This window comes from Brugia malayi, assembly GCF_000002995.4.
Source record: "Brugia malayi strain FR3 genome assembly, contig: Bm_v4_Chr2_contig_001, whole genome shotgun sequence".
In the NCBI taxonomy this organism is placed as follows: Eukaryota; Metazoa; Nematoda; class Chromadorea; order Rhabditida; family Onchocercidae; genus Brugia; species Brugia malayi.
In genome coordinates, this window is record NW_025062476.1 from 8,146,633 (window position 1) to 8,161,299 (window position 14,667).

General features: G+C 29.5%; 1 protein-coding gene across 2 annotated transcripts; it reads left to right on the forward strand.

Moving 5' to 3' along the window:
- Positions 1–11,279: 11,279 nt before the first annotated feature.
- Bma-zig-10 (Uncharacterized protein) lies at positions 11,280–13,498 on the forward strand (the record flags this gene model as incomplete). 2 transcript variants are annotated; one of them, XM_043078873.1, is made up of 6 exons in its annotated part: positions 11,280–11,401; positions 11,820–11,911; positions 12,055–12,257; positions 12,362–12,536; positions 12,745–12,835; positions 13,303–13,498. In XM_043078873.1, 6 exons carry the CDS (start codon positions 11,280–11,282, stop codon positions 13,496–13,498), a joined length of 879 nt encoding a protein of 292 aa, XP_042934807.1. The 2 variants fall into 2 exon arrangements, with proteins under 2 accessions (XP_042934807.1, XP_042934808.1); XM_043078874.1 differs by having other exon boundaries at positions 11,322–11,401.
- Between the last annotated feature and the right edge of the window lie 1,169 nt (positions 13,499–14,667).

Sequence of the window (14,667 nt, forward strand, 5' to 3'; positions counted from 1 at the left end):
TGGTTGATTACAGTAAACAAAATATGTGTTAGGTTAACCAGAAAGAAAAAGTGCTTGAGAAATGCATTCGAAAACTTCTCTAAAATTTGAATTTCTTTGTGTTCTGAAATAAAAAAATAGTTTTTTTTCTTGTTAATCTTCATTATCATAGTAATTAAATATAATTTCATGACTATTCTCCGACAATTCGATCGTTGAAATTAAGAGAATTGGCTTTGGGCAGTAGTAGTTACTTGATAATATAAATTAGAATTTAATTTTTCGATTATAAATATCATACGTACAGCCAAAAGATTGTTTGAATATTGTGTTCTCTCATTTACAGATTAGAAAATGATTTACAAGAAAATGCATGCTGAAAGCACAACATTAATAGTAATTTGTTGATCAGACATACTTCTATCATCAATAGAGTAGAGTTCAAGATTACGAATATAAATATTAGAGATCAAGTAAAAATTAGGTAAAAATGAAATTGATTAGCGGAAATTTGCATGAACAATACTCTAATATCCCCTCATCCATATGAACTCATTGACTGTGTATGCACCTTTTTGAAGAGATTACTGTATCCATTTATGATCCAAACTATTTATTTATTGCTTTATGAAATTATTAGCTTACTATTATGTTGCGATATTTAATAACGCTTTTCGGTTTATGATATCCCCATTTATCCTTTATTCCCTTGGTTATTTTCAAAAAATGGAATGTGGGAGGAGAATAACGGAAGTGCATGACAAGCAGTAATTTGTTGAGATCCATTCAACTGTATATATATTCAACCATCCCTTTCCCTCAATTAATTATCCTATCCGTTAGGGATACCAAAGTCACAGCAATTATTTTCTCATTAATTTTCAATTCCAGTTCATCTTTTTCTCTCCCTCATGATTAACATACTATTTTCAACTATTCTCTATAACTTTTGGCTAAAATTATACTATTATAGGATGTACAGTTGATGTTTACGGGTTCTAAGACGAGCAGTGCTGTGAGATAATCATTATCGATTGATTCCATTTTGAAAAATTACTCATTGACAGATAAGTATCATAAACAGAATATGATACGAATGAGAAGAAATAGATATTCAGGACAAGCCAATTACTTCCTCTGTTTCTAACATGCGATGACGACCAATTATTCATTATTCATTAATAATATGTCATGGACATCGCTCTGGCTGGTTCATTACTACTTTATGGCACAGGTGCCGTTATAAGTATTTTACTTTGTTAACATTCATGTCACCATAGTTACAGTAATTAGTTTCATTATGAGTTTGAGCGGTCATTTATAGTTCAGTGTGATGAATGATGAAGTTCCAGAGAATAAATTATGCAAGATAAGATTTAGGTGAGAATGGCAGCAAATAAATAATGTCAATTTCCATCCTACTTGAGCTCATTTTGCACTACAGATCATTTGGTTTTCTTTTATCATTTCATTATATTTGGATAAATGATGGGGAATAAGTAAATTAGCTTCATGGCTCTTTTTAATATTCAATAAATTGTCTTCAAAGAAAAATAAAGATGGTAGGAAGAGAAGTTAAGAAAAGGCTAGCAACCATTTATTTTACAAAGTTATCTTCATCCCATTTCTATCATCTTTTACCATATTTCACAGTTTCATACATTCCAAGCTTCCATTAAAAGACGGCTTTCTTTTCTCATTATTATTTTCTTTTTAAAAAAGTTCATTAATTCCAAAAGTTAGATCAGAAAAAAAAAACTTTTTTATGAAAGAAGGCATTCTATCATAACATTTCAATTTAATTCTATTGTATCCTTGCCAGTCAAATTACTCATATAAATGCAGAGCAATCATAGATTCACAAACAATATATTGATGAAAATTATATTACAAATTGTTGTTAACCTTCTTCATTTATTGTTTGATAATCATTTTTATTCTACCAATTGTTCTGTGCAATTAGAAAATGATAAATGAGCACAACTCTATTTTTAATCGCAATTAATTTTCCATAATGATATGCTGAAATTTATTATTTTCCTAATATTTGTATTTGAAGCTTTCCGAGAAAATACAATTAGTTATAATAAAAATCTATGGATTTGATTTTCATTAAATTTCATGGCATTTATTCAAACTTATATTCAATTTTTTAGAAGTTATCTTTTAGAAATATAATCTTATTGCAATGACTGAAAAAAACACAATGACTCCTTTAAGATCATTAAGCGTTTAATGAAAGATAATTTATTAATAATCTTCGGTACCAATTTATAGAACTAAATCTATGCGATGCTGAATAGTCAATGATTGAAAGAAGGGTGTCTCATTCATTTTAAAGCGCTATTTATTCTTTGATGTGATCCACAATTGGAAAATATTGGCAGTTATTTATATTATTTATTGGTAGCCTTGCAGTACATAAGGACAACTAAATTAGTTGAATTTGAAATAACTTTTAATAAATCACTCTGATTTATCACATTCTTTATGTGGGGAAGAGATTAATGAAATGGTCAAGAAGCAGTAAGGCACTCTTGTATTGTGTACTGTCCAAGTAACAGCCAACTATTCACCAGATATCAGACTGTTTAGCACTTTTTCACTAACCGACCCAAACGCCTGTTGACTTAATCAATCACTAACCGCTAGAACTAGCACAATTGCTTTGCTATCGTCCTGATGAGATAGTTCAACTCACTTACTACCTTTTGCTCTAACAAATAATGTTATTTTCAGTTGAAGTCTGATCTTTTTTAATAGTAGCTATTAATTAGTAATTTAAAGTAAGGAGGTAAATAAGATAGAGTTTAAGGTTAAAGATTGAATAGAATATATGAGTGGAAGATTGCGGACGAGATGGAAGAAGTAAGAAGGTGGAGAAGATAAATACTTAACTGAATGCACTTCAACTGGTCATCATAATAACTTGCATCGTAAGGCACGTTGGTTTACTACGACTGAGACACCGAATGACCTTTTCTGTTGATGAATGTTTTGTTGGTATATAAGAATGAGGAAAGAAAGAAAGTTTGTTATTTGCTTTTTGGCATTCGCTGACAAATAAATATATCTGTTAAGACTTTATATTAAAGTTGATCTCTAGTTAGAGGTAGTGCTGAGAACTCGTTTAGGACTAAGTTTGGTTTAGATTTATTTCTGTTCAAGATAGACTACAAGTGACACTCAAAAAGCAACACTTTTGTGTCCAGGTTGGAAACTTTTGTTTCTCCACTTGATTCATCATATTTATCAAAAAATTTAGGACAAAGAATTATGCACCTGTGCTGAAATAGTAGGAGTCTGAATATTCTGCAAAAATTTCTGGGAACTTGCTCTTGAAATTTGCTTATTTTTTCTTGTTTTAACTTTTGGACTTATTTGTTTAGAGTTTAAACAAATTTCTATTTTCTTACTTATAAAACTAGCTTGATTTGTATCAATTATTCATTAATTGTATCTTATCAGTGAAAATAGTATTACACAGTTTAGCTTTCAAATTTATCTTAATTATCTTGCAAGTCTGTCACAGAAAACTCCAAAACTTTAACGTGATCTGCACTATTTCTCTATTTTGCCTATAAAGTCTTTTTATTTTCTGAGATTATAAAATAAGACTTTAATTTATTAGGTTACTGACCTGAATATCAATTGCTATTTTCGAAAATTAATGCATCATTTGCATTAATAGATGCAATCATAGAAAGAAACTAGTTTTACAAATGAAGCAGAAATAGGTAAACAAACTCTCGGAGACGTTGCGAGAGCTTTTCATAGAAATCTAAAAATGGCATGAATAGCGCATTTTAAAGACAATTCAACCAATTCCATTACGTTGCTCTTGTTACCTTTCCAACTGCAAACACCCCACTTAGAATAAATTTTTCGTTAAATTGCTTCACTTAAACCATTTCAGAATCTTAAATGAATTATTATTTCTGAACTGTCTAAATTTAAATTCATATGTCGTGTTCGCGGGATAATTGTTGTCCAAAATCTACTTTTTTAATTCATAACACTTTTTTCTAATTGCAATAATGTCTTATGCGTTTGTCCCTGTCAATAATGTAATTCCTTCATTGTGAGTCTAACTGCTTAATAACCAATTAGAATTGCAATCTTAATTTGTATGAGTTGAAATCAAGATATCCAAATGATATTAGAAATGAAAGCTTTCATGGTAAATATAAACTTACTGAAGATATATTCAACTACAATTACTAGTTCCGTGATGATATCACTAAAACTGAAATTTTGGGAAGAAATAAATTTCACATTCTCAACTTTCCTAATTTTCTCATATGTTTGATGGCCAATATTTTGATCTAAATGCTTTCGATGAAATTTTATTTATAAATTGCAATAATAATTGGGTGTGCTGCACAAGACTCATTCAAAGGAAAGATGAGAAATGGAAATAAACGGAAATATTTCTTTAATGCTAACTACTGCTGTATTACTGAAAAAGCGTTTAAGATGAACTGCTTTTTTTTGATGAGAAGTTTAAAGAGTAGTCAATTGATTTTTTCTAATTTTTAGAAAGAATCTAACAAAATTATTTTTAATCTCAAATTTGAAATTCACAATAAATGAAATAACATAGTGTTCTCATGAAAAATGTATTAGCATTCTTAAAGGAATTAGAACATTTATTAATGTCCTAAAAGATTCGTTCTAAAAATCTCTTTCCCTGATTACAGCAGCGACTTTAAAAAAGGATATAGAATATCAGTGCAATCAATTATTGCAATAAAAAGATATCTCAGATTTTTTTATTATTGTAAAATGTTCCAAAGTTATTTTAATAACCTTTGTAGAAGTAATATGTTAAAATGTTTTCATGGATGGTTCATGCATGAAATATATATTTTATTTCATGAACAAATAACTTTTTTATATTTTTATTTAAATTAGAAAAATTAAGTGCTTCAGAAAATACTTCAATTTTTCTGATCAAGACAAAAGCGAAAAATGAAGCTCACTTATTGAACCGGTCTAAGTTGTATCACAGAAATTATACCTAAAATACTTTCAAAAGTAGATTTCACCGTTTCCATCCATTAAAAAGATATCCATTGCTATCCATTATAAATACTAGTGCAAAATAAATGGAGCAAAAATCTTTAGACTCGAGCCAAGGATGACATTTCGTTAGCCAATTATATCACTCAGTTGTCATTACTCATTTTAATAGAAAAGAAACAAGAATGGTTTTGTCTTCAAGCAATTAAAGCATCATTGACAAAGTAATTCCCTCTAGCTTTTTTATTAGTGTCTTTCACTTTTGATTCATTGAGAGAAATTGACAATTGAGCTTTCTTTTTTCAACTTTCTGGTAGTAAAATATATTAAAAAGATATTAGTCTGCTTTTTTTTATAATATTAAACATATCTGTTGAGAAAGCTCATAGAAGAAAAAATGAATAATAGGAAGAAATTGAAATAAATCGTCCATTGCTTTTACAACTTTGTGACGTTTGAAATATTTTTCCGATTAATGGCTGATTGTAACTCAAAATTCTTAGAATGGCGTTTTTTGAAATTTTCCAATTAGCGAAATATATTATTAATTATTAATGATTTTTCATTCCTAGTTACAGTTTTGAGAAACTGTTTGCAAAACCGTAAAGATAGGAAATTTCTTTCTCCTCAAAATCGCTTTTAATCGAGAACTGAGTTATCGATGGATCTTTTCTTCTATTTAGCTATTAGAATAATAGAAATTTTATCCAACTAATAGACTATTACTCATTTAATCCACTATTATTCTCATTTAATCTGTAGTCCCTCTACACTGAGCAAAAATGTTTGTAACTTCTCTGTGATCCGTGACGAAAATGTTACAAATTGATGACCGATTCGTTGTCATATCACTCGGTCACTTTCCTATGAGAAGTCTCTTAAATCTCTTTTAGCTGAATGAGAAGACTCTCCCTTTCTCCTTCTCCTTCTATTTATATATACGGAGAGAGAGAGAGCGAATAGGCTTTTTAACTTAAGTGCTTTTAAAAAAAAATATTCATCATGCAAATAAAACCACTGTGAAAGAAAGGGGTTTTTAGAAGTGGTATAAGGGAAGTGCTTGTATCCCGTTGTCCCAGAATCATACAGTTGAAAGAGAAGTCCTTTTCTTTTCATAACTTTGTTTTCCGAGATTCTTCCCGAGATTCCGTAAATTTGAATTACATTTACATGAATTACCTTCTAATTTCTGCCAGTTTCAACAATATGAATTTTATCACGATAACTCGCATCTCTTTCCGGCCATTTCTTTAAATACTATCGTATCTATGAAGTACAAATACTTTTTCAATCAATCTTCAGTTCTCTTTAACTCCGTATTTATCCACCAATTGTTCAGGAGTAAAATTTCAGGTTTACAGCAGGTCGAACTTAACTAATGATAATTTTTTACCCTAAACTTTTTTGTGAACTATTTCTTTAACACCCTGTAAGTATTTATTTATCCGATTATTCATCGACTATTCATTTTGAAGTTCTTATGAAATTAATTAAAATACTTTCGGTTGCTGCTTGTCACGATGAGATGTGGAATATAAAAGTTTTCAAACAAGCGAAATGGGAAGAAAATTTAAGTTGTGAAGTGGGTAGTTGCTTCCGATGATTAGAAAATGCCATATTCAGATTTCTTTAAAATTTTTGATTTTTTCCTCAACATCTCGTTTTTTTCTTCTAATTTGCTCTATTCAAATTTGATTCAAAACAATGTGGCGTTGCTTTCATTTATATTTTGCAGAAAACATCTCTCGAATGCATTTTGAGATACTTTTAAGGGAGAAATTTTATTCTTTTCTTTAATGTCCAATCAAAAAATTACCTCGGTTCGGAAATCTCATCAATTTTCCTAATTTAAAATTTTCTTAGAATCATCTCTACTTTTATGACTTATAAAATGCTCAATATTTATTTTGTTCCGACTTTTTTATCTTTTTTTAATAGATTTGCTTCGATACAGAAACCCAGTTTGCTCTTATTTAATTTGCTGACTGAGCGATTTTTTTAAAAGCTAAATCAGATAAAATACTTCAATGAATGTTCAATGCAAAACATCACTTTGGATGGACTTGTGATGATGACAACAATAACTGGTCTTCTCTGCTACTAATCATCAACCTCATTTCCTCTTCAGTCACCCATCATCTCCTTTCTCCCCTCATCACTAGATCACCGATAATGATAATGAAATTGTGCAGCGATGATGGGCGTCGTTTTGCGCCCATTTGCCAGCATTATAAATCGTTGAGAAAGAACTACTTATTTTTCCTAATAATCTTTCCGGTTCCAATATATATTCGTTAATTGCTACATAAGAATTGATAAAATGTAGCTCTTATGATGTACCAAAAAATCCTTGTCAGTTACCAGTAACTAAAAATCTTATGTAATTCATCTTTAAATAGCCATTCTTTGTCTATAACTTAGTGACAAAATATGTACAAAATATGTTTTTGCTAGACACCAAATTTTTCATCTGTATAAAATTTATTATCTATCACGGGAATAAACTTTCTCAAAATAACTAATCTTTTATAAAGAATCATACTTCCGAGAAATGTTCTAAAAAAGTGCGACATGTTTGAAAAATTTTTCTAATAGTCATAACGACTGTCTAAGTCACTATCTGCATCTGTAAACTCCGCATTGACTAGCTGCCAAAGAAGTATCTCCTTTTAATATTGAACATTGATTACATATTATGTTGTTTTTACATTTTATTTCACTCTCTACTTGAGCGATTTTCTTGAAGAGTTATTGTAATTTCACTTTTTTTTGTCTAAAATTATGCTATTGAATGGCATAATTTTGATTGCACTAACTTTACCCCAGTTAAATTTCACTTTCTAATTTTCTTTTTGTCTTTTTGTCAGTTTGTTTCTATTTATCTCTGGTAAGTTTTTGCTGAAAGAAAAGGTTTCAAAATTTTCATCAAGATTCATTCTTTCATTAATTTACTTTCCAAAATCACTAATACTGTTGATTTCATTTTTGATACAAAAATAGTTATGTTAACCTACCCTTTCAATTTAAACCAAAATTCAATTCAGTATCTTAATTCATTCCAATCTTTGGAAACATACTATTTCGAAAAGATTTTAAAATAAAAGTTCTCGAAGTAATTCTTTCACATCCATCCATTAAAATTGCAACTTCAAAACTTCTTATCAGTTCATAAATTAATAAGTCATATTCGACAAATTATCCAATGTCCCATTAAAATTAGAACAAAGTTATTTGCAATTTATAGCCGCTCTTTTTGTTTTCCTTTTATTCAATATCTGTCCTTCTTCGACATTCACAATACTGTCTCCATGTTATCTCTAAAATCCTTAACAAGCAAATACTTCTTACAATTTAGTATTCAGAATAAACTGAATGGAATTCAAGTGAAATTATTTCATTCTACTTCTTACTTGGTATGAACACGTCTTTCTCAATTACAGTCCAACTAAATGATGGCATTCTTATGATCATATTGCGTTTTTCGGATGGATAGTGGAAGTGTTACTGATCTCATTCTTGATCATTTTCTTTGAAGCAATAATTTTATCATCTCGATGCCGCTGTTTAATTAATTTCCATTTTTTAATCAGCAATCTATTTGCATTTCTTGGTCTTTTCATGTCCACCTTTATACAGCATGCTAATATTTTAATGACAGTCTTGGCCATACTGTCATCATAATTTTGTTACAATTTTATGTTGAACTTTGCGCTATTGTTAGTATATTTTGAGCTGTGGCACCCGAGTATTTGTTTCTATAAGAAGAAGCATGAATGATATTTATAAAGTGCAAATGTTAGGTTATAAGTCAAAAATGTCAAGTCAGTAAGGGAAACGTCTTTACTGTTTTTGATAAAAGCTTTATAATTACTTATGTTGCCATACTTCATAATTTTTCCGGTAAAATTTTTTGTTTTAAACTTGATTGCAAGCCAATCATTTTTATTTATGAAAGCAGTCACGCAGTAACATGATATCAACATATTGTTTACAAAAACATAAATGTGACTAATTAAAAACACAATCAGCATTTTCTAATGTTTCATAATAATTTTTTCTTCTAAATTTCAAATCTTTGTTACGCTGCTATTCAATTAAATTTCATTAAAATCTTTAAAAAAATCACTAAATGGTATGAGCAGTTGTATGACGCTATTAGGTTTCTACTCCACTTTACTTCGATGACTGTGCAGTTATTGTATAATCTTTATGTAAAGCAATAATTAATCAATGCTTCCTTCTATTATTTGTTCTATAAAAAATTCAGACAATTTACATTAATTTTTAAAACATGTGAAATTTCAGAAAATTGGTGGGTTCACAAAATCCCTGCTTTAAAGTTTTAATTGCTTTTAAATTTATTTTCAAATTTAAAATTTAAGAAAACATATTCTTAATTTTAAAATTCACAGTACTACAATTTCTGAAATTTGAGCCGATGTGATTGCATATTCTATACAATAAAATGCACATTTTTTTCCCAAAAATTTTTTTATTCTACTTTTTAATGGTTTAATTCCAGGCTCAGAATGGTGCATTGATAAGAAGGTATTTGCCTATTGTGCAAAATGAGCAGCACTACCAACACTCTAATCCTCTCCAAATTTATTTCAATTCTATTCTTGTTTTATGTCAATACAGGTTTGATTTAACTTCGAAATTTATTGCATAATTTCATATTGCTAAGTATTTGCTATTTCAGGAATTTTAAGTTTGGAAGAAACGAACACATAGAATAGATTGCAAAATGTATGAAGATTAACTTGTGTACAATATTTGACATTCTCTAAGTTTGAATTTCTTAAGCTTTCACTTCTAAAATTTATTTTTAAATGATACTATATCACCTGACATAAAACTACTTTTTGTCTCCCTCTGCTTGGTAGTTATACTATTTAGAAAAATGGTGAAGTAAACCAACCATTTTTTTTTTGCATTTTTTAAATTTTGAAACATTTAATCTGCTATTTTTAAACTTGGAAGCACTAGTAACATTTTAACCTGATTATGAAAATTGGTCGATGATTGTCACGACTTGATGAAATTTAGAGAATTTCTTTGAAATTTATAAAATTTTTTTGATAAAAACTGATTTTCAAATTTTAGTTTCAAAAATACTTCCATTTGAGAAATTATTTAAATCTTGCTTTTGGCAATAAAACTGAATAATCTACCGATCCACAAGACATTTTCACATTTTCTTTAGTTACATATAAATTGTTTCCATAGAGTCAAGTGCAATGAAGTGTATGCATATATATATGTTTTAAGAATATAATCATTTTTGTTATATTTGCTGCCGAATCGTATTTCTTCTAATTTTAGATATTTCCATTAATTCATTTTGATAATAATATTTTACTTAATAGAGAGTTAAATAGAAAGATTTTGGATTTGATTTGAGAGGAACATGCAAGAAATGTTTCTCTTCAATTGTTAAATTTCATAAAATTTCCGATATAGCAATCCAGGTAATACTCAGTTGCTGAAAGCAGAAACGAACGAGGGCAAGCCCAAAGTGGTTAACGAAATACTGATACCAAGGTATATAAGAATTCTAAATTATTATATTTGTCCGAAATCACCAAACTTTCAAGAATCCTTTCGTCTTCAAAAACTTTTGGTGTTTTGAATTTCTTTAAGTGTCGCGAACAACTATATTTCAGCAGGAACATTTTAATTTCCAACTTTGACATTTTAACTAACAAATTGTATAATGCTTTTCCAAGGCTGATAAATCCGGAAAAAAGAAAAGGAAATAGACGCTTATGAATATGGAATTATAAGCGCAGGTCACGTAGTTTTTTTGCTAATCACTTCTAATTTATATTATAATCATTATTGTGCTGAATGTACAGTCTAATGAATTTGAGATCGTAGTAAAAATCAGTCAGAAGCAAAAACAGAGAACCAACAGAAAATTTTGGAATGCGAAAAGGACTCAGAAAACTTTATGTGAAAATAAATTTAGCGAATATTGCTGCTTTCTTTTTTTTATTAAAAATGAATATAAATGCAGAATTATAATAATTAATAATTTAAAAAAATGACAAAACATAATATGGTAACTAATAATACAGCATGTTGTAATAGGAGTGAGAACTAGTAAAAACTATAAGTAAATCTGAATCTTTAGATGATTTAAGATATAATATTTGATTAAAAAAAACAAAAATTATCCAAAAAGAATATAAAAAAAAAAGAAAATTATTCTAGAAACAATCTGCTTTTCATCAGATTTGATTTTTTTTGTCGTCATAAGGTAGGCGTTTTTACTTATGGGCAAATATACTACGTACAGATATTCAACAACAGCACTGATGTGTGAACCGGTATTTACTGGTACCAATAGCCAGGCGCAATGGTATCACAACGGCATAATTGTTGCAAATGTTTCAAGGTAGCTATTTCCAACTTTGTAAGAAAAATACATTGTAAATTTTATAACACTGCAATTTAGAAACATTTATCACTTCTCTGTAAAACCAACTTTCTAAAATCTTCTAACTTGAGCAATTTTTCCTTCTGAGTACTGAACATTTGACGGATTTCAAAACCATATTTGATTTGTAAATAACTTAGTGTAAATAATAATTATAAATAATTTAAACCCTGCGTAATTTTGTTGTTAAATTAAATTCCAATAAAATTTAGTGCATATTTTCAAACCTTTAAGATATTTTGCGGTTGGATTTCTTTCATACTTTTTACGGTAGCATTCTCAGCTCAACGAAATTCTCATAGAATATGATAAATTTGAAAGGCTTCCTTGCGATCTGTTTTCTTTAATTTAACAATATTTGCAATAAAGTTTGCAGTACTTCAAATGCAGTGTTGCACGACTGTACGTACAATCGGGACCAATCTATCCCAGATGTTGGCTTTCTTATCATTACAAATATATCTGTCGGCAAGTTATTCTTCAAATTTATCAAGTCATCCATTTCTTTCTACAAATGTCAACATTTTCATTTCAAAATGATTTTTGATTTCTTTGAAATGTTTTATGAAACCGAACTTTTTCAAGTTGAAAAAGTTTTTTGTTTATTCCAGAAGACGAAGGCGACTACTGGTGTCGTAGGATAGATAACAGAGAGGAAGGTGAGATAGCTCGAATTATTGTTGCCTTTGTGGAACCGTTTCCAAGTAATTCCCGACCAACATTTCGTCCAACTTTAGCACACTTTGGACAACATGTTACCGCTGATTGCCCAAAAACTAAAGCTGTCCCACCACCAACTTATACCTGGTTTTTGGTAGGTAAATTGATGTTAATTTTAGTAAAATCTTACTTCTATCAATAATTTATACTCTATAATATTCAACTTTTTTATGCTTACCATTTATAAAAAAATTTTAGAATGGAGAGGTGGTGGATTTATCAAATAAGCGGATTGTTCAAAATTCAAATGGCTCACTTCAAATTCAACGGTTTTTGAGTCAAGACATTGGTGTTTATGAATGTGTTGTAAGAAATTTTGCGGGTCGTACAAGTGCTAAAACATACATGGACGCCATCCCGTTTATATCTAATGGTAATTTATTTTAAATATTTTACTGACATTTTGGAAATTTTTTCCAAGATCCATTTTTCACAGATGCTTCTCAATGCAACCTCTAAAACATTCATGTGAAATTGATCAAAAAGAAGAGATTTTTTTGTAATTTTACATAAATTTGAACAGTTTTGTTTAAATAGTTGTGACTGAATCACGTGTACCTAACACCTAAGTTTTTTTGCAGATATTTTCGATGGTACAATTTTCACAAGTGTCTGTCAGAGCATATCTCGAAGAGGACTACCATGGTTTTTAATTAGTTGTCTGGCAATCAGGTTTGATAGTTTTACTTCTATTTGTGTTATGCTTTGATTAACTTATCAAATTTTAGGTTTGAATGCACACTATAACACTCTCGATAAAAGCTAACTAGAGTTGATTTTCAGAAGTCTAAAATAAATATAAATTGGAAGTTTAATGGCGCACATCATGATAAGATGTGCTGCTTTATCTGAGTACCTTTCAAAGGTGTTATTAGCTTTTTTTTTAAAAAAAATTATTAACTGTTATTAGTTAAATAATTTTTTCGAAAATTCTTTTGAAAAAATCAACGACTCTAGACATGGAATAAAATAGCATGAGATTCTCAAAAACTGAACTTGCAAATGAACTTTTTAGTATCAGTTTGCTTTTTTATTAAGATAGTGCGAAAACTTTGAACTTTATAAATGTTCACAAATAAATTTAATTGACCAAAATTCAAAAATCGTCAAACGAATTTAACGTTTTTTTTTCTTTTCAGTTGTTCTATGCTCTCTTATTTGATATGTGCGGTACTACTTGCACGGTCTAGTTACCGGAATAGGAGTTCTCTCTCTCCAAGTCTATTCTTTCAAATCCGTCTAAATTTCGCACCAGGATTCCGGAAAGTTGTAGCGCCAGTTACTGATGCGCACCATTATGTCCACATAAATGTACCCAATCAGTATACCGTTTAATAACAATGTACTGCTCGATCACTTTATGATTAGTGTGCTACAATTTCGTGTTGTCTTTTAGGTGATAGACTTTTTCAAGAGACGAAGTACTTCGAATTCAGAATTTCTCTAGTTTTCTTACGTCCCTATTCTTATCTTCTGCTTATTGAGACTCACTAATTTGTGTTCATCTGAAATGTTTCCGTCCACACAAATGTACGCAATCAGATCAGCATACGATTCACGTCATGATCGACGACTGATTTTTCTATGCTTGTTGAGTGCTTCGCTATAGAATGAATATGACGGTTTTGCTGTGGCGCAGTTGCTCTCTATACTGAAATGTTTCAAATAGTATAGCACAATGTATTCCAATCGATTACTTCTCCATAAGTGCATTTTAATACCATTTGCTAACAAGTTTGACAGATACCAGATCCTATTTCGCATTTGTGATCTTCTTTTTTCTTTGACAAACAACTGGACAATTAGATTAAAATGAAGACCACTCATCTGGTTATATTATTTACCTATGTTGCCACAAATCGATCAAATTATGCATGTGTTAGGTCTTGGTGGAACATTCAAGCACAAGTTCATTTATGATTGCTTACCCACCAAAAAAAGACTGTGTCTTTAAAAACCTAAATGCTAATGAATTATTTATTTGTACTTTTGGTATCTTATCCTCTTCCTCTGACTACTGGCCTCAACTTATGGTTTCAATGAATTTTAGCATGATGACTACACAGATTCTACGGGTATTTTTGTGTTTTCTATGTCTATCCACTTACGTTTAAGGTTGAACTTTATATGCCTGTTCCTCCTTAATCAATTATTGAAGAGCCATTGAATTCATTATCAAAGACAATAATATTGTCATTTGCTACGTGACATTTGAAAGAGCTCCATTTTTTGTTTTGTTGTAAATAAGTCATACTATGACTGTGAATATATTTAAAAAGCTGAGTCAGCGGAAACTTGCAAAAATGAGCATACCCTTCTATTAACATTGAGCACGAGAAACATTAGCTAAGTAAGCTCAAATGTTCTTACACTACTTTTACATTGTACAATTGCACTATTTTTATGAGTATTCTGTTCTCTTTGTTGGTCATTTGAAAATAATAAACATGCCACTGACTGTTCCTGAGTAAACTCGAAATTTTAGGAACAACTTTTTAAAAGAA